A 20,166-nucleotide genomic window follows, 5' to 3' on the forward strand; every position below is an offset into this window, starting at 1 on the left:
ATGGCTACTTTGGCTACTTCCTTCATACGGAGCTCTTCCTCTACCTATGGTGGTGGCTGTGGGGCTGGTGGAAGCGGCAGCTCTCGCCTTTCCTCAGTCCGAACAGGAGGAACCTGCCGAGCTCCAAGCATACATGGAGGATCTGGTGGCAGGGGTGTCTCCATCTCTTCAGCTAGGTATGTCTCCTCTGCAGGAGGGGGATATGGTGGTGGCTTGTGTTCTGGTTTTGGTAGTGGTTATGGAGGAGGCTACAGTGGCTTTGGTGGTGGTGCAGCCTGTGGCTTTGGTGGAGGAGCTGGCTTTGGCGGAGGAGCTGGCTTCGGTGGAGGAGCTGGCTTTGGTGGAGGAGCTGGCTTCAGTGGAGGTTTTGAAGTTGGTGGTGGCTTTGGTGGTGGCGATGGCCTTCTCTCTGGAAATGAAAAGATAACTATGCAGAATCTGAACGACCGTCTGGCTTCGTACCTGGACAAGGTACGGGCACTGGAAGAGGCAAATTCGGATTTAGAAGTTAAAATCCGAGACTGGTATCAGAAGCAAGCTCCCACGAGCCCAGCCCGGGACTACAGTAATTATTACAAGATAATTGAAGATCTCCGAGACAAGGTATGACATTCATATGTAGAGGAGTTATAAGAATGCATCAGAATTGTGGAACTGCAGATTCCACTTCTTCAAAATAAGCTAAAATAATTACAAAATAAACATTGATTTCTCCAGCCCCCAATACATTGTGGTTATGAGTGTTCTAGCAGAAAAGAGTAGCTTTGTCTCAATTTAAAAACCAAATATGTTACCCTGAAAATGTGACATTTGTTGAAATTAAAATGATTGCACTAAAAGTTAGGAAAACATGGCAAAATGTGCTTAGAATTATTGATATATTTATTCAGTAATCAAATAGTAAAGAATGTGACAGGTAGGCCTCAAAGGCTGAAAAGTGATTCTCCTAGTTACAGATAAGATCAGGCGTTGTACAAGCATTTTTTCTAATTATGTTTTTAATTTGTGTTACACAAAGGTATCTCAGCTCTCTGTTTTGCATATGTGGAAAAGAGCTTAGTGGTTTTGGATTTTCTCCATAAAAGCTGTAAGAATTACAGTGTGACCGAAGAGCAACATAATAACTTGAAATGGGTATTGCAATCCAAAAGGCATTTTAACAGTGACATCACAACAGAGGTCCATTTTTTCTACCTTTTTTGATGGTTTGCAGCCTCACTAACTACCTACTATATACTCAGGACCGTGATGTTTCACCATTATTCACAGGAACCTTTTTCTCTGCTTCTTAATCGACAGATCCTTGCAGCTACTGTTGACAATTCCAGAGTAATTTTGGAGATTGACAATGCCAGGCTGGCTGCAGATGACTTCAGACTGAAGTAAGTTTACCCGGAGCACATTTGTCTTCTCTTTCCTTGTCTCAGTTTCTCAAAACAGTTTTCTGAAGTTTAGTATTATTTTTTATCTAGAAAATAAAGTTCTTCAGTCACTAAAGGATACAGTTCAAAAATATGGACAGGTATTTTGCCGTGATAACTTCTGATGGAAAAAACCCTTGGCAAACAGAATCAATGTGATGAAGGATCAATTTGGAATATAAACCTGATAGAACACAGTATCCAGATCACTGAACTGTTTACATAATAAATTATAGTTCATGTCTTAGTTTTTTAGGGATGCTTTTAACTACTTTTACTAGCCTAAATCACAGAGGAAAAGAAGACAGGAATGGGTTGGGACTTTCACTTCAATGGAACAGAGTGGCGTGAAGAGATTGCTGCTCGGTTGCAGTAGATTTCTCTCAGAGAGTCTGAAATTTAGAAAAGAAAGACAAAGAGTAATTTGGGACTTATCCAGCTCATGGATGCAGCAGTACGTCAGACACTGCTGAAAAGATGATAAAGGTACTTGCGCAACTGATTTATCTTGCAGTGATGTACCTGCAGGTTTACATTCTCTCCTCTAGTGTCCTAGGCAGAACGGGGCAACCTGTGCTCTCCTTCACACCAAATCTGAGAGGACGCTGCAAATGGGCTGTCCTGTGTGACAACTTTTCTATTCGTGCTGATAATCGTTATTAGGTTCTGCAAAGTGAAATGTCATGTACTCCTCAAGAATAAAATCAGATGGCAATGCCTGTACTTTCATATGTCATAGTTGGATGTTGGAAAAAAACATCTTTACTCGCTTTACAGTTCTTTTCAATATATATGTTTTCAGCCCACTGTTCCTCTTAGATTCAATATAAAATTTGGCAGTTTTATAGCTCTACTGAATACAAACTCGTACATATTCCAGTGCTTATTTCTTTTTTAAACTGCAGATATGAGAATGAGTTGTTCCTGCGCCAGAGCGTAGAGTCAGACATCAACGGCCTGCGCAGAGTCCTGGATGAGCTGACCCTGTCCAGAGCTGACCTGGAGATGCAGATTGAATCGCTGAAGGAGGAGCTGGCCTACCTCAAGAAGAACCACGAGGAGGTGAGAGTCCATAACAGTGCAGCGAGGGAATCACTTCCCTTTGGAATTTAAGCCTCTCGGGTGGGGAGGGGGAAATCCAAACAAAAAAGCCAGAATTACAGCTTAATATGAAGAAAACTGTTATATCAAAAGAATCCATAGCGTGTCCTGAGAAGCATTTCTCTGATTCCAAACTGTTCCAACCTATTAGTTTCAGTTTGACATCCATAACCACATGACAGGTCACCGAGAGCTGAGTAGAAGAAACATACATATAAGTTACATGTAAATCTGTGTGTTGTGTGTGAGTAGAAAAGCATGTGCAATGAGAGATAAAATTTGATAAATGTTTTTATGTGTCTGCCCGTGCAGGAAATGAAAGAGTATTCAAATCAGCTCAGTGGAACAGTCAACGTGGAAATGGATGCGGCTCCTGGCATCGACCTGACCAGAATTCTCTCTGAGATGAGGGAACAGTATGAAGCTCTGGCTGAGAAGAACCGTAAAGATGCTGAGGCCTGGTTCTTCACTCAGGTATAGTGAGTTTACACCAGTAAACAGCAAACTGGTGCATTGCCTCACTATTACTGCCCCAGCAGATGGGATGGGCCCGCCCTTTCTCAAAATAATTTAAAAGTTTTGTATACAAAAGGTATATGATTTTACAGTCGGGTTTTTTTTTATTTCAGACTGATGAGCTGAACCGCGAAGTAGCCAGCCACACACAAGAGATACAGACCAGCAAATCGGAGATCACAGAACTGAGACGCTCAGTTCAGAGTCTGGAGATTGAGCTCCAGTCGCAGCTCAGCATGGTATGGAGCTGTCCCAGGCACACCACAAGTCACTGCTACTACACTCTCCCCTTTCTCCCCCTCTGTCTCGTCTCTCCTTCGACTCCCCCTCTGTGGGACAAATCTGCGTGCTAACCTGTTCTGACATTATTCCGCTTTAGAAAGCTGGACTGGAAGCCAACTTGCGAGACACAGAAGGACGATACTGCGCACAGCTGGCACAGATCCAGGCCCTCATCACCAGCGTTGAGGAGCAATTGAGCGAACTTCGATGCGACATGGAGCGTCAGAACCAGGAGTACAGGATGCTCATGGACATCAAAAGTCGCCTGGAGCAGGAAATCGCCACATACCGCCAGTTGCTGGAGGGCCAGGACTCTCAGTAAGTTACTATATACGATTCTCTGATGGTTAGATAAGGTTAATAACATGACACATTGTAAAGCAGTAATTTGTGGTTGCTAAACCGACTCCAGATTACTAAAGCGTATGCAGCCTTTAGAGTACTGGCAGAAGAGATGCCCAGCAAAATCCCAGGCATTGCTATAACTCACGCTAAATCTCCAGATCAATTGTGCTGATGATTTGAAAATATAAATGCAACCATTTTACTACGATGAATTATAGAAGGCACCAGGCACCATATGTATGTCTTACATAATCTTCTTGCTGCACTGGAGTAATAGCCTTCAGCCTGAAATAACCTATAAAAACCTGTTCTTAGTATTTCTTTAGCTCTTGGTTTTCTACGCTTGTGCACAGAGGTAAAAATGCTCATCATCATACACCGGTACTCCCAATTAGAAAAGAACTTGGTACAGACCACAGCTTACTTTAGTAAAATCTACATTTTAGTGCCCATTTCTCCTCTCTGATCTACTCATGGAATTATTTTTGATTTCTGAGGAGGAACCTGCTCCCTATATTGTTTCTAGACTATGACATTTTGAGAGGAGAGGTATATAGAGACGTATCAGGACCAAAAACTGGTCTGACTGCTGTTCGTATTTCCTATCCAGTACATAGCAGTGGCCTTCAAAGCAGAAAGCACCTTAACACCACCACTAGTAACAACACACCTGAGAAACAACGCATTGAAAGCCGCAGTGTGAAATCATGGCTGTTCACACACAGCGGTTCCTAAATGGATCAATGGTTTCAGTGGACAGGGTCAGTGATGGTCATTAATCAAATATTTCTTCTTTTCTACAGGATGCCAGGAGTGAACCCTAAGGATGGTAAGAAAAATTTTTATTCAAAGGGGGCTGAAATGAATTGACAAAATAGGATTAAATAAACCTACCTTTTTTGCTTAGGATTTTTTTCTTACTAACACAGATTACATTCTCTCTGCCATGACCACATTCTTTATCATTAAGAGACTTTATTTTATGTGCACTTTTGAAACTAGTAGCTTGCCAAAATGATTGCATGAACTCCTCATGGGACGCTAAAATACTGACATCTCCCAAAGACTCCTAAATTCCTCTGCTGATTCACACAATGTACAAGATACATCCAAATCCGACATGTGATGTGCACTCCTAAGATTTATTGAATGAGGACCATTAGGGAGAGAAGATAAGATGTAAAGGTAGTTCCCCCTTGGATATGTGAAAAAGATCTTGTGAGGAAACAAAAAAAAAACCATCACACGTCTCTTCAGTGTGTTAGCAGTGCATTTTTTTTTTCCCTAGTTGAACTTACTTTTTTTCTCCTACAACAGCATCTCCAATCAGTGGAAGAGCTCGCACAGGCATGGAAGATGATGGAAGAGCTCCTTCTACTCGTGAAAGGAGATTCTAAGAAAGAAATACTGGATCCCCTCCTGCATATGACACTGTATAAGAACAGTGCAGCCTACAAATTGGCTAACGCTAAGAGAAATATCCTTTTACTTTCGCCAAATCACAAGAATGTAATCCAAGAATGTGCAACAGCTTGATGTCTTTCCTCAAATTTGCTCTCCCCTTTCACATGATCATTTGGCTCTATGGGTCAGAGATTACAAGCTTGTTTTCTCTCAGTAGCTATATAGTTTCCTTATGAAAGAACCTACATAATAAAGTTTCTGTTCTGCTTGTGCAAATACATCCAGTCTAATGTTGTTCTTTTGAAGTCAGTATGGCATCGCCATACACATGTCCATACACCCTCCCTAACACAGTGCTTCCTCTAATCCAAAACAAGAGATGCTCGGTGGATAAAAACAACAAAACCAATAATAACTTCAGTAATAATAATAAAGACCATAGATGATGACGAATGAACAGATACAAAGTGCCGTTAGATTCTCTCAGGAATCTGAAGCTACTATCGGTAAAAAACTGAGAAGATAATGCAAAAAATCCTTAAGCTCTTTGTTGTGAATTCAAAGTGCACAACATGACTACAATTTATGCACAAATAAAATGCACCTCTGAAAAAGAATATTTTTCCATATATATATTTAAGGTCATGCACTTTCTTCAGCAAAAAGGCAGATTCCCTTAGCTCTTGAGCAAGCACTAGGCAAGGGCCAGGTGAAATGAACTGTTCAAGCAGTTTGCTGTGACTATTCTGGTTTTCTTACAGTCTGTGTCATCACTGTAGCTGTTGCATTAGCAATACTGCCTTTTCTCTGCAGTAAGTTGGTCTGCAAATCTACAGCGGTGTAATCGAAGAGAGATGCTTATCAAGACTTAAGAGGCTAGTAAATCCCAACTTCAGAAGCATATAAAACATTTACATAAATGCTGTATTCTGCTAACATAACCAGTCTGGCTAATTTGTTGTTAGCCTCATCGCTGGGTATTTCAATCCATGTAATATTATCTACTAAAATGGTATCATTGCTAGAATTATGCATTTTATTTTCCTTTCAACCTCCTTAGAGCCACATTTTTTTTTTCCTTCTGTTTTCTGACATTTAAAAAAGAAATACCTACCCTGCTGGCACCAGCCCCACAGTTCAGCCATGGAGGAGGCTGCCGGATGGCTGGGACACCACAGGTACGAAACCTACTCACTGCTGGTATTCTCACTGGAAAGAGCTGAGAAGAGGTGCTTGCAAACGTCAGCAAAGCAACATCACAATCTACCAGAAAAACCGAACAGTACAAATGATATTTCTTCCTGATCCAGAAATCAGGTGGCTATTATATACATCGCTCTGACAGCGAGAGAGAGGAATTGCACAGCCACCGGCAGCTATCCATCTGTGTTTCAGATGAAGGAGTTGAACCAACAAGCGACGGTCACAGGATATTTACCTGTATAATGCCGGTGTCAAAACAGTCTGCCTATACCTAAGCTGCCGCCCATAAATTCGGTTCAGTTTGCCGTTCGTGTTCCAATTCAGTAAAAGACGTGGGATTCCCAAATAGAGCGGCGCGGCCCGGGCGCTGCCGGGGGCCAGCGGCGGCGGGGCGGCGGGTGTGCCGGGAGCGGCCCCGGCCCGTGGCGCCCCCTGCCGACAGCGACCGCCGCGGCGGGCCACTGCTGGCGGTCCGCTCGCTGCGGACCCAACACCCGCCACAAGCAGGCCCACAGCGCCCGCCTGAGGGAGGCGAGCCGCGCTTGGTTTTGAAGTAAGCTTTTTGGCCTTTTCCATGGATCCTCAGCATGGGGGGATGAAAACTGTGTGGCGTCTTATCCCGTTTGAGAAGGGTGAGCTTCAGAGCCAACACTTCCCACGTGCCGGATCACCTTTGTTCTGCATCGCTTGCCAGCAAAAAGACAATTCTCTTTTTCCTGGTGGCACGCTGTTGCGTGAAGCTATCAGGGAGTAAGACAGAGGCTGTTCTGTCTCACAAACTGTCGGCCTCACTGCCAGACAAGCTGTGAATCTCACTGAGTAATTTCACGTGAAACAAAGGATCCATTTCATTTTACGTAATTTCAGTGTAACAATTCATACGACATTAGCTTGCTGAACTGCCAGGTTAGAAAATTCAGTCTGAAATCAATCTCTGGTGAGATGAACTGAACAGCAGGGTATCATTGGTTCTATTAGAATTTGGGCTTTTTTTCAAGTCAGGCCTTCATATTTTGCTGCTGCTTCGAGCTCTTCTCACTCCCGAGCAGCAGGGCTGACCCCAACCGCAGCTATTATTAGCAGCTGCTATCACAACATTTTGTGACAGCCATACCTTGTACTTACTGGAAAACCATAGGTTCAATGATTAATTTCTGCAAACAATGAAAAATGTTAGCATTTCTATGCAATGAAGTGCACAAGGAATAAGAAGGAATATGTACTCAATGGATATGCAACTGGTGAAAAGGAAATCACCAGGTGCTGAGTAGAGCTGACACCGAGCCACAAGGAGGAGCTCAAAACCTACCCAATTCCGAAAACGAGGGCTGGGAGGCATCCCAGGAGAGGATGAAGTGCGGCAATTCTTTATTACTGAAAAATTTCAAATGATACAAACAAGAGAAAACAAAGATTCCTTCAGGCTCCTTCCAGGAGACTGTAATTCTGGTCTGCACAGTCTCTCTGACCCCACCGTTCTGGAGGAGTAACAGCGCTAAGGAAGATGTGGGTACAGAGCTGAGCCTTCAGCTGCCGTGACGAAAACCAGCTGCCCATTCCCAAGAGCCCACGTCCACTCAGCTTCCCACCTCTTCCCAAATCTTCCTCCATCCTACCCCCGAGTCGTGGTCCAGAACGACTCTGAAAGACAAGGTAAACCCAATAACCCCGGCTGTTGCCATGGGAATGCTTCACTATTTACTACCCACTTATCAGCATTAGGAATAAGAAAGCCTTTGCAGAAGCCGGACTTGCCCGGTCTATATTTGATGGAAGAAGTTGGACAAAAGGTTACTGAAACTTTTGAGAAAAACTATTTTTGCATGATTGCCAGGTCAATGTTTAGGGCTGATAGTTTTAAATAATCACTTGATTTTTTCAAGTGTCGTTACAAACTCATCTTTCTAAATATTTTCTATAGGTAATTATATAAATATCTTAATAGTATTTACACTAAGTGACAGCAAGAAATTCCTGCGCTACTACCTATTTCAACAAGACTTGAAATATGACTGAACCTCGAATCATGAAAAAAGCCACTAGAAAAGATTGTTAAGTACCTAATTGTCATGTATTTCACCTGGAAATGGGCAGCTGAAGGGAATAGCTGGGCCTTACTCAATTTGGACTGGAGTTTTAGTCCAATGACAGAGGTTGGATAACTTCATTAAAACTTCATGTTTCACATAGGCTGACGCTGTTCCGTATGTTAACGACAGCTTGATAGGACATGCTGCACTCAGGATTCACAGGCTGCTGTAATTCTAAAGCCTGAGAATTACACCAGAAAGAAGATACCTTGAGAGCCATCCCTGCCCCAGCTCTCAATTTATTCTGTAATGGACGATACTCGTCCCCTCGTAAGCAGGAAAACATAACATATTCATGACAGGGTTAGAAAAAAGTCTGAGGCAGAGCTGATCCTGTTCCACACCTACTGATTTTAGCCACACCTCACTATTATAATATGAAAAGAGAAAGAAAAAAAAAAAAAAACAAAACCAAAAAAAACCAAAACAACCCAAAGGAAAGCAATCTGGTATGTGGCTGTGATTCCAAATAATAACAACAGTGTGTGCAGGCTCATAAATGCTTCAGAATTGACCAAGAGGAAGCACGTTTCACGATGACACAATCTTGTTGCTGTAGTCATTCATCGAAGGGAAACTCCCACAGGAAAAGGCATAAAGCTGCTTAGGGAAGGCTAAGAAGCTGCTCAGTGCTAGTCAGTCAAACATTGGGTGAGATTCACAACAGAGCTAAACATGGGTACCAGCCAAGGCCCTTTCCAGATTTTTTCTGGGTCCCTCAGGGGTAGTTCAGGGTGTGGTTTGGCCCAGCAAGGAACTTCTTACAGACCTTCAGGTGCAGATGGTGGTGCCAGCAGCACACATACCTCCTTCTCCTCTGCCAGACCCCTCTGGCTGGCTACTGGAGGAGGGGCGTCATGGGGAGGCTTCAGCGAGCACCATGGGGAAAGCATCTTCCTGGGTGGGAATGAGAAACAGACTATGCAAAACCTGAATGACCGTTTGGCTGCCTATCTGGACAAGGTCCGCGCCCTAGAAGCAGCTAACGCTCAGCTGGAAAGCTGCATCCTAGAGTGGCACAAGACAAAGTCTCACGGAAAGAAGCATGACTTCAACCAGTACGAGCAAAACGTCACTGACATGCAAAGACAGGTAAGTCAGAGCTGTAAGTGACTATGTCGTTCTATGCTCTTTTAAGGAATCTGGGTGCTCATTTATGCTGATGGCGTTCCTTTAAAGAAAGTTAAATAAAAGCTTTTAAATGTTAGAGATACTAATGAAAGTGCTTACAGGACCTGGGCATAAACATTCTTTGTGCTCACAAGGAGGAGAATGGGTTACAAGAAAGGAAGGCTGGAAGAAGAAAAGGGGGATTCTGCAAAGACTGGTGGTATAAAGCGATCTGTGTGCTGCCAAGGGTTCGCTTCTGTACGTGAAACTGTGGTTTGAGTAACTATGTCTGGCAGAATTTGGTCTTTTTGACTGCACATGTATTTGTATTACAAAGCCGGCAAACCGAAGCCTTCTTTCACGCATGCTGTCTTTGGACATACTGTTGCATTTCATTTGTTTGATTCCTGCGGTAGCAGACAATGAAACTACAGGAGTTTTGGGTCCAATGAGCTTATGTAATCAGATGGAAAAATACTTCATTGTAATTAAGAAAATAGCAGTGACAAATTCCTTGTGGATGTTTTCACTATAATTAAAAGGAGAATTTCTGGTTCCTGCCAGTAGTTAATATTAACATTCAACAATAACTCTTTCAATCTCCCAAACTCACGTGTCTTCAAATTTAAGCATAATATTAATCTGTATTCATAATGAACATACTTAGCACTGTAACCATCTGTGTGACTAATCAGTGTAATTAACGTTACACAGCCATATGAGGCAAAAAACAAAGCTATTCCAAATGCGACGCTGTAGTTTTCCCTCCAGTTTTTATAATATGATTACTTGGCATACTCAAGACCCAGAGAATTTTTTTTTTCAAAAGGGCTTGGAAATGGTATTATCCCGCCTCTTTGCTGATCGAGGCCGGGGACTTAATCAAACACCCCGCTCACTGTTAAATGCATTGCCTCCAGGCAGAAGATGAGGCACTCCGACCACAGACAAGTGTACGGAGAGCCAGAATTGTCATCACCTATTTCTGTTTTAAGAATAAAGAAAGGTCATCCATCTCCAGAACTATCACTTGAGCACTTTTTTTTTAACTGATCCAGAGATAAAAAACTTGCTCATCAAGAAGATAAATGGGTCCACATTGATTTGGAATGCATAAATCAGAAATATTTAGGAAGACAGTAAGACTAAAAACATAATGCTGATTGAGGCAAAGCCCTCACTTTTGAATAGGTTGTACCCAAACCACTTACTTTTAACACTCACCACTTAAATAGCTTAAATAGATGGGCTAGCGGCCCCTGGCAGCCCAATGGCTGTCTCAGCCAGCCCGTACACAACGTGGTGCTCATATTGGGGAGGAAGGGCTGTTAAAGGATTATTTACAGGTGACGATTCAGTGATTTAACCCAGAATTTTTACTTTCTCTATAAATTATTGCAATTAGCACCATGACTGCCAGTGAAATGAGTGAAAATATAGCATCTAATTATTAACCATAATTAAATTAATTAACCATGAATTTAAAAGATGAAACTAATTTAGCACCTAACATGAAATTTAGAAAAAATGTAGGATCCTATATCCAATAACCCAGAAAGTCTGTGATGAACCGGCTGTCTAAACTTGGAGGTGTATAACCACTTGGGTCCTACCTTTTGGACCAGATGGAGCAGCGAGTTGCCTTGCTCCACCCTGACTCCATTCTAACCCACATACAAAGTAAAATAGCACCAGTTCTTCAGGTAAACATCTCACTCAGACATCTTGTACCGCTAAATAAGCAAACTGATTCACAGAGCATTCAAGCAGACAGGATCGATGCTGTTGGACAAAGGACACAAGACACACGCTGAGGAAGAAGTCAGTGCCGGAAAACTTCATGAAAAAACTCTGTTTTGAGAAGGAATTTGAGTGTATTTCAAATATAATAATGAGGTCTTAATTAAGTTATCTGTATGTTTGTGGATTGATATTAGCAATGCACCCATATTCACGATAGACATAGTAAAGAAATTTGTATAACTAAACAGACAAATGTCCCCTTTTGAAATGCACTGCTAACTGGCACAGCAATCAATATCCTACAGCAGCCGGCAAAACACTGCCAATTGTAACTCCTTTGTTGTATTCTTTGTTCTTTCAGGTTGGACAGAAAGAGTCATAAAGCATTTATATAAACATCTTTCTGTGTTGCAGGATTATGAAGTGGCAAAAGTTGAAGAACTCCTATGTTGCTTTCTCATTGCCTTATTACATTCCATAGTAAAATTTACCATTCTCTAAGGATGGATTCAAGAATTGCCTCTTCTCAGACAACAAATTCCAGGCAGCGACACATTTAGGGTATTGTTATACTTCTTCAGCTGGCCTTGATCATGTCCCAGGGCAGTATCCAAGGTGTGCTGCTAATTGCCCAAGAATGTACAGTCTGTTAACAGATTAAACATTCCACAAACGCCTTCTTTTTTACTACGAGAGGTAAACTTTTGACACTTCAGGACAATTTTGTCATTTCCTCATTTCTTTGTGATTCATTTAGGTGTGGGAAGTTTTACTTCAAGGTGCTGAGAGCTCTGTAAAGGGCTAATGATTTCTGTACAGCCATAATGCCCCTTGTTTTGCTATGTAAGTGTTGAGTGAAGGCAGCTGTTGGAACTGCAACCATGCTTCTCTTTCCTCTTTGTTAGAAAAGGACATGACATCTCACAGTTATTAGCTCCTGCCAATCACATACGAGTTCCTGCCGGAATTGTTTCAAAGATTTTGAATGGAATACTGAGCTTTTCATATTCAGATCTATAGTTCAAAACTATTTCATGTTAACAGGGACTTACAAGTTAACAGGGACTTACAATCACTCCGTGCTGCTGGACGATTCAGTACAGTTATAGGTGAATAACTGAATGGGACATAACAATTAGATGCCAGTGTTATTCTCAAAATGGCAATCCGTGCGACTCCAGACGGAAGCGCATGGCGGACTTGAGGGGTCCTGCTCACGAGTTGCTGCTACCGTCATCATTATGCCTCTGCATCACACAACCAATTCAGCAAGGTCTTTCTGCACATGCTTACTTTTTAGCATATGATTAATTTCAGCATTTTGATTGTACTCAGATGCAGCTTAATGGTTCTTACTGAAATTTGCCCTAAAGATGACTAAGGCTGCTCTTCCAGGAATGCTAATCAGAATCAAAATCAGTTCACAAAAAAAAGGGGAAGACAGTGATTGTTATTCTGTAATATATTGTGAAGTTTGTGTAATATTATTCATATCCTCTACTTGACCAGGAATGAGATGACTCCTCCTGCTTCATATCCAGAAAAGTAAGACAAAGAGAAAAGTAAGATTATGGACAAACCTGCAGAAACATCTAAGTGAATCAGGAAACTAAGCTTTTATTCATGTACTCTCCTTAACATGGGACTTCTACTGTTTAGATGCTTCCTACAAGCAGCAGGGAGTCTAAAACAGCACAGGTTATTCACCATCACCATATGGCAACACTCAGTCTCCTGTTGGATTCTCTGTTTTCCAGATTGAGGATAGCAAGATCACCAATGCCAGTATCCTTTTACAAATTGATAACGCTAACATGGCATCTGAAGACTTCAGGCTCAAGTAAGCTCTTCTTTGCTTTCCTGATTAAGTTTGAAAGAGGATTAAGGAAAATATTACTTTTTCTTGATAATCCAGTATGAAACTGATTTTACTGAGGTTTCCTGGTGGTACTTGACAAATAAAACCAATGTCGAACAGAAAAAAAAAACAAACCACCAAAAAGGACAAAAATGATGTAAAAACCACAAATGATTGCTGAACAATCTTGAGTCACCCTGTTTATGATACTTAGTTCAGGTCCTGAAGAGCAGGTTTTACAGCAGACACTTGATACTTGTGACAAAAGGCATTTAAAACTGTCATCTGGGAACACAAATTAAGCCTTCTCTGCACTATGCTTCCCCAGTCCAGCCCAAATCTATTTCCTGTACTTATCACCTCTGCTGTCCAGCTCCGCAGGAAATACCCGTCCTTCAGTACCTTCTGCTTTGGAGTCTCCTGAGTTTTGCCACAGTAACTGGGCTGGTGCTTCCTTGGCTCCCAGTGCATAGTTTGACTTCTCGCTACAGTGTTGAAAGATAGTTCTCACACCAACTAAAATCCCAAAATGTTGGGACAGACAATTTCCAGCCAGATCTTTGCAAAGGAAAGGAATTTACATTTCTGTAAGTTAGCCTTCTTAGGAATCATGAAGATTTGTCTTATTTTCAACAGATGACGATCAGCCATTAAAAAAATATCTCAGCTTTTGGTAATATTATAACCAACTTAAGGACTCTGAACACTGCAGGCCTTACCCTAGCCTTGCCTTTTTTCTTTATCATTCAGTAGTGTCATAAAAAGGAAAGAGTGGAACTACTTTGAGAGACTGGAATCATAGAATGAGTCTGACGGATTGAATGTAGAAACATAATAGCGCTCACAAAAAATGAAGTAAAGGGAGAGAGTCTGAGGAGCAAAAGTGCTTCATATGCCCAAGGGAAAATATGGCAGTGTCCTTCTGAGCTCACAACAATTGGCAAACTGCAAGAGGCATGTTCATAACTGGCTTCCATGACATTTTTCCTGTTTTCTGAAGGACTGAAAAGTTATCATTTTGGAAAAAAATACAGAAAGCATTGATTGGAGATACTGTGTTGACATATTTACTGGCAATCTTTGAGAATCATTCTCAAAGCTTTCACAACCTGGTGAATATTAAAATGCAAAAAGGAAAATTAAAGAAAGAGCAATTACTTCATACCATATAGGAGGAGTTGTGAGGAAAAACAATAATGAAACCCACCTTAAGACTATTCAAGAATATTCAAATAACGTATTTTAGAAACAGAATTTGTTTCCTTGGTTTTTTTGTTCTCTCTACTTCCCTACATAGAGGGCTTAAGCAAGTCTCCTTTTCTCTGACACCGCTTAGACAAGAGGCTAGCAGCAGCCTGTTCTCAGCAAGCGTGCTTTATCTTCTTTTTCCTGATACAGGTACGAAGCAGAGAAGTCTCGCAGGCAGGGAGTGCAGCTTGATGTTGAGAACCTGCGTAAGGAGCTTGACGGCCTGACCATTATTACAACAGATCTAGAAATGGAAATTGAAGGCTTGAGAGAAGAGCACATCCTCAGGAGGAAAGACCATGAGGAGGTAAAAAAAGTTCCACTTGGTAAAATCCTATCACATAAATCTTCACTACCATGTAATTAACTTTGAGTAAGATCCACAATCTATAAATGGGATTGATGATTCAGAACCTAATCATATTTAAAGCAGCCAAAGAGAGTCAGATGAGGCACAAAGTTTATGTAATGTACTACTTTACCAATTAAATTGGGATTTCAGAAAGGATAGCAAATTGCTGTATTTTCTACCAGATCATTTTCTAGTCACATGCCCATCTGTCATATGTAGCTAGTAATGACTTACATATTCGACAGAAATGTTCTCAGAAATACTTAGATATAAATACACAGAGTTTTCAAGAAAACAGGAAATGCTGCTCTTGAGTTTTACTCTTCACAGACTTTCCCCTCAACCCTGGATATAGCATTTCACAGAAGCACAGAAATACAGAGTGGTTGAGGTTGGAAGGCAGTTCTCGAGGTCACCTTGTCCACCCCCCCAGCTCAAGCTGGGTCACCTAGAGCAGGCTGACCTGAACTACAAAGACCTTGAATTCTTGAAGGATCAAAATTAAAAGGAATGGTTGGTGAAGTCAAGTAAAATTACTTATTCTTGCAAAATCCTAAGCAAAATAATTAGTTAATACTTAATAATTGTCAAAAAAAAAAATGCTGATCTGAATTCTTCCAGAGCTATACCGCAGTGGCCTCTGTAATTCCCACATAGAACCAAACATCCTACTCAGTACCTGTGGATTATTAAAAAGGAGACTAGAAATACAAGGGTTACACAGCAGTAGGTGAAGTTGTCTTTGGCCGGTCCCCTTAGAGCCAAGGATACTCCCGAACAGCTACAATAAAACAGTTCTTGGAAGCAGGACAACCAACAGACACATCAGTATGTCCAGTTGGTCGGCATTTTGGAGGCCATGATGTCATACCCTGAAACGCTGCTTTGCCTGGGCACTTTGGAAAATGGTACCTAGCACATACGATTGTGCTACGCCAAAAGGAATGTTACCATACCTGCTTGACTTGTCCTCTAATTATGTTGTTTACACAGTAATTATATGCTTTAATCCAATTATTCCTTTAACAATTACACAGAACTTTTACATTACTCTCCTGTAAACTTTGTTATAGTTCCATAAATATTAACATACAGGGTAAGAAAGATGAAATTACTGTTAGATTTTCATCAAAGGTTTTGGGTTCCTAATAGATAAATGAATACAAAATGTCAGTGCTTCTTCATTGAGTGTATATCTTCCAGAAACATTATATGGAAAGATCTTCCCACATGGTTGTTTTTTGAGTTCTCTAGCACAGTTCTGCCACAGAAGCAGATATAAGTCACTGGTTTAAGTCACGTCATAGTATTATCCATACATAAATTTTCCAAAGAGTGTTGACTGAATATATATAACAATTAACCTACCATAATGAAAAAAATATTTTGGGTATTGTGAGAAGATGGAGCTGAAGAAGACAAAGACAGGAAGAAAAACTTTCCACTTTCATGAACAAGTTTGCCTGTTTCCTCTGCTAATATATGAACAGGATATGGAAGCAAATCGCTCATCACAAGACTTCAAAGTCAATGTAAAAGTAAATGCAGCACCGCCTGAAGACTTAGCCAAGATTCTAGCAGAAATAAGAGAAGATTATGAAGCCATAATTGAAAAGAATCGTCAAAGCCTGGACAGTTGGTACAAAGAACAGGTAACAGCTGTTTCCTGCTCGTTTCAAAGATCCCTGTCGCTGTCCATGAATGGCCAGAATCAGTACGCTTTCATCTTGCTTTTGCTCCCTAGAGTGCAGCAATGTCCCTGGCAGCAACCCCCAACCCAGAGCAGATACAGCGCAGTGAGAACGAGATCAAGGATCTGACGCGTACTTTACAGTCCCTGGACATCGAGCTGCAGGCACAGATGAGTAAGGTATCTATTGTAGGCATCTCTGGCTGGTCGCTGTTACTTCATGTATTCTCAGAAACTGTCATGGGCCGATTCCATTCCCTAGCATAACTTTATTGTCGTTATCAAAGTATCAGTGAAACTGGCATTTGGACCATGCTTGACTTTGCCAGAATATGCAAAATAGATTCAGCAACCATCACCAAGAAGTGAAAAATTTATGTCTCTCCTTAGAATAAAATATGGGGAGAAGAAAAAGAAGAGATAGGATAGCTGACTCCATGATCTAGAAAGAAAAAATGTGCAAGAAGACAGATAGTAACACAAATTTCATATTTACAGCCACTATTAAATGTATGAGAGATCTGAACTGTGAAAAATGTTGGTGGGAAATCTTGAAAAATATTACTCAGCTCTTGTTCAGGTTAAAGCTCATATACCCATGACTGGAGACTTTGACAGTAAATGTAGAACTGACAAAGGAGTCAACAGTTACAGGAGCACAGCTTTTGAGCAGAAAGAATACGGCAGGGATAAATTACCCGGTGTTTGCCTCTCATCATGCGCACATGACACAGCTTCATGATTCTGATGTCTTCACATGAATAGTCGTGCAAATGCATAAATGTTTAAATTACCACAGTCTTAATTTTGTAATCTTCTTGCTGGCATTTCTGCGTTGTATCTACCACATAAGTACTAATCACAGTATTGGTATTATCTGCTCTGTCAGAAACACATGCTGGAAGACACCTTGGCTGACACTCGGAATTACTATGCTGTTGCACTTCAAAACATGCAGCAGATCATCTCCAAATGTGAGGAAGAGCTAAGCCAGGTTCGTCATGACATTAAGCAGCAAAATAACCAATACAAGATTCTTCTTGGGATCAAAACCCGCCTGGAGAAGGAAATTTCCACTTACCGCCTGCTGCTGGAAGGGAATGTTGACGGGTAAGGCAAAGCCGCCCTGACTGGTATAGATGAGAAGAGAGTTCTCATATTTGGGTTATTTATTGTTTGTTTGTTTATGCTTAATCAAAGCTTGTGAGTTCCATACTACATCAAGGGTTGGTATTTTAATGTGATGCATCATAATAAAAAGCTTGAGCCACTTAGTATACAGAGAAACTTGTATCCATGTAATTTGGACTATCTAAATTAATATAACTATTTATTAAAAAAAAGCAAAACTACATTCCCACAGCATGCCTACATCAGCATAGGAAAAAATGTTAATTTCAGTAAAATTCATAGTCATTTCCTGTCTTCAAATCAAGTTCTAGATCAAAAAGAAGCCTAGAGACAAGTTTAGATCTTTTTTGGTCAGCCATCTGCAGTTACAAATACCAGCACACAAAATCTGTAAAGTGTGCCCCTCTGCTGATGGGTTGTTTGGTTTCCCCATCTCTGCCTTGCCTGAAATCTTCTGAAATCAGAAAAATGAAATAACTGAAAATCTCAGGGAGGTGGGACAGTATGGCACCGAGCACAGGGTATTTGTCAGAAGCCAAAAAGAGATCAACTTGAGCAACTCAGAGCATATGAGAAACAACACAACTGTCCACAGTAGAACCAATAATGAATGTACACAGGAACAGTTTCAGGTGAGAGCATCTGTACCTAAGACCACCGAAGAGAAGTTCTCGTGGTATAAAACCAACTTATTTTATTTTATTTTATCTCTTCTCATAGTGCTATGAGGTCTCCTTAGAATCAGTGAGAAGAAGGGGATGAATGACTTCTTGAAATTAGTATAATCATTATTTTTTCTTTGTTTTATTATCTTTACAGGATAGCAAGAAAATCTGAATCAAAAGCTAAAGGTAAAAGTCCCTTATTTTGTTCTCTATAGTGACCCTTAATTATTGTTATTTCCAAACAAATTTTACTCAGAATAATTTTAACCTTACATGAATGAACTATGAAAGGTTTGCATGGCAGGTACTTCTCATGTAGGCCATATTTGAGAATAATTTCAGTGATTCATCGGTCTTGTGAAGGGCTGCGCTTCAGAGCACGTTCTGCCATGTCTGGCCACTAGCTTCAGACTGACCTCTGTCAGTCAAACCCGTTGTCCAAAGCTCAGACTCGAAACCAAAGCTTTCATGGTATATGAGGAGGCACAGAGACTCCATTTGGTGACTAAAACAGCGTTAGGGCTTGAGAGCAAGCAGAAAATCTGCATGTCTGGAAATTCATATTCTGGCAAGAGCATGACCTACAGACATTTAGGCTAATCTGCTCTGAAGTTGGATTTGCATTGGCTGGGATGGAGCTGTGTTATTCATTTGCTCTGACCTGGGCAAGACTCAGGGTGATGCTCTGGCAGTACATTTCACAGAGAGCAATAATAAGTATCGACTTAAAGGGAAACTTGTAAAGATAAATCAATGGAGTTGGTAGCTGGTAAACTACTGTAAATGAAGCTTTCCCTGCATCTCTTGTCTTGGCACTGCCTCTTGTCCAATTAACTTTTCTTTTCCTTTCAGAACATGCTGGACTGACCAATCGAAAGATCAAAGCAATTGTCCATGACAGTGTGAATGGGCAGGTGGTATCCTCCACCATCAACGAGATCCACCAGCAAGCATGAAGTCAAAAGTTCTGCTAACTCCTAGCTTTCCCAGAGGGCTAAGCCCCTTCTGTGGACCTCCGTGCTGTATGTTGGTCTCCCTGTGTGTAAAATAGGGATACTATAGCGAACTCTCTCCTAAAATGACTTGCAGCCTAATAATGAAAAGTGCCATAAAGAGCTAGGTACAGCTGATATTGTTAGTTTAAAGAGCTTTCAGCCATCAAAACGCTGAAGAAAAGCTATTCAATGAAAATGACTGGCTGAGCTGGTAATATCTGTATTATGCACATCTCACTGGGGCATGAATCTCCATCTGTGATACATTTATTGCTCTGCAAATTAACTATAATTTAAAGTGAATAATCTCTCAACTTTTCTCCTGGTCTTATGTCTCTCATCATATACCTCACTACAGCCAATAAATTCTTTTCCATGACTTCTCCTTGTCATTGGGATTTCCTATTTTGCTTTTTCTCACCTATGCACCAGCCCAAAGCGGCACTGTTATGACATAGGTCAAAACTGCAAAAGCCTCATTGTTTCAGGAGGTATAAAACTGGAAGGACACAAAAAAGAAGAAAAGGGGTGACCCAAGTTACAGGTGTCATTTACGTAAGCAAAACTATTAGACTTCCCTACATACAACTTTTCAATGTCACCATTTGAAACAGCATTATTAGTAGGACTGTTGTAGTACACCTTACTAAAATAGTCGCCCTAGAAACATTTCTTTATTCTTCAGCTTTAGAGAAATTTTCTTTAACTGTCTTTACACACTTTCCTTCAAAGATTATAAGCACTCTTCCAGATACTCTCATTCTTTCTCAGTGACCCGTTTAATTCAAAATACCATTTGAGTTATTTGCTTTCATATTAATGCTCAATGGTTTTGTTGATGGGTTCTGTAGTCAGGATGAACTGCATATGCAATGCATACTAACGTAAGAGCAGAGGCCCAAGTTCTTTAGCCAAATCCAAGCTTCTTCCCCTTTCCCACATCAGCCCAATCATCGACTCAGCAGGAGACCCTAACAGCAATAGGAAAATTTCCAGTGATATGCAAACTAAG

General features: G+C 41.0%; 2 protein-coding genes across 2 annotated transcripts; both read left to right on the forward strand.

Annotated features, from left to right (window-relative positions):
• Positions 1–5,062, forward strand: LOC309681180 (keratin, type I cytoskeletal 19-like; the record flags this gene model as incomplete). Its single annotated transcript, XM_082495019.1, has 8 exons — positions 1–603; positions 1,300–1,382; positions 2,327–2,483; positions 2,835–2,996; positions 3,152–3,277; positions 3,418–3,638; positions 4,469–4,494; positions 4,983–5,062. The coding sequence occupies 8 exons, from the start codon at positions 1–3 to the stop codon at positions 5,060–5,062; spliced, it is 1,458 nt and encodes a 485-aa protein (XP_082351145.1).
• Positions 5,063–8,833: 3,771 nt separating this feature from the next.
• Positions 8,834–19,115, forward strand: KRT23 (keratin 23; the record flags this gene model as incomplete). Its single annotated transcript, XM_082494860.1, has 8 exons — positions 8,834–9,454; positions 12,973–13,055; positions 14,472–14,628; positions 16,164–16,325; positions 16,418–16,543; positions 17,253–17,473; positions 18,314–18,345; positions 19,012–19,115. The coding sequence occupies exons 1-8, from the start codon at positions 9,038–9,040 to the stop codon at positions 19,113–19,115; spliced, it is 1,302 nt and encodes a 433-aa protein (XP_082350986.1). The 5' UTR covers positions 8,834–9,037.
• Between the last annotated feature and the right edge of the window lie 1,051 nt (positions 19,116–20,166).

Source organism: Vanellus vanellus (genome assembly GCF_965231255.1).
Source record: "Vanellus vanellus genome assembly, chromosome: 24".
Taxonomy (NCBI): domain Eukaryota; kingdom Metazoa; phylum Chordata; class Aves; order Charadriiformes; family Charadriidae; genus Vanellus; species Vanellus vanellus.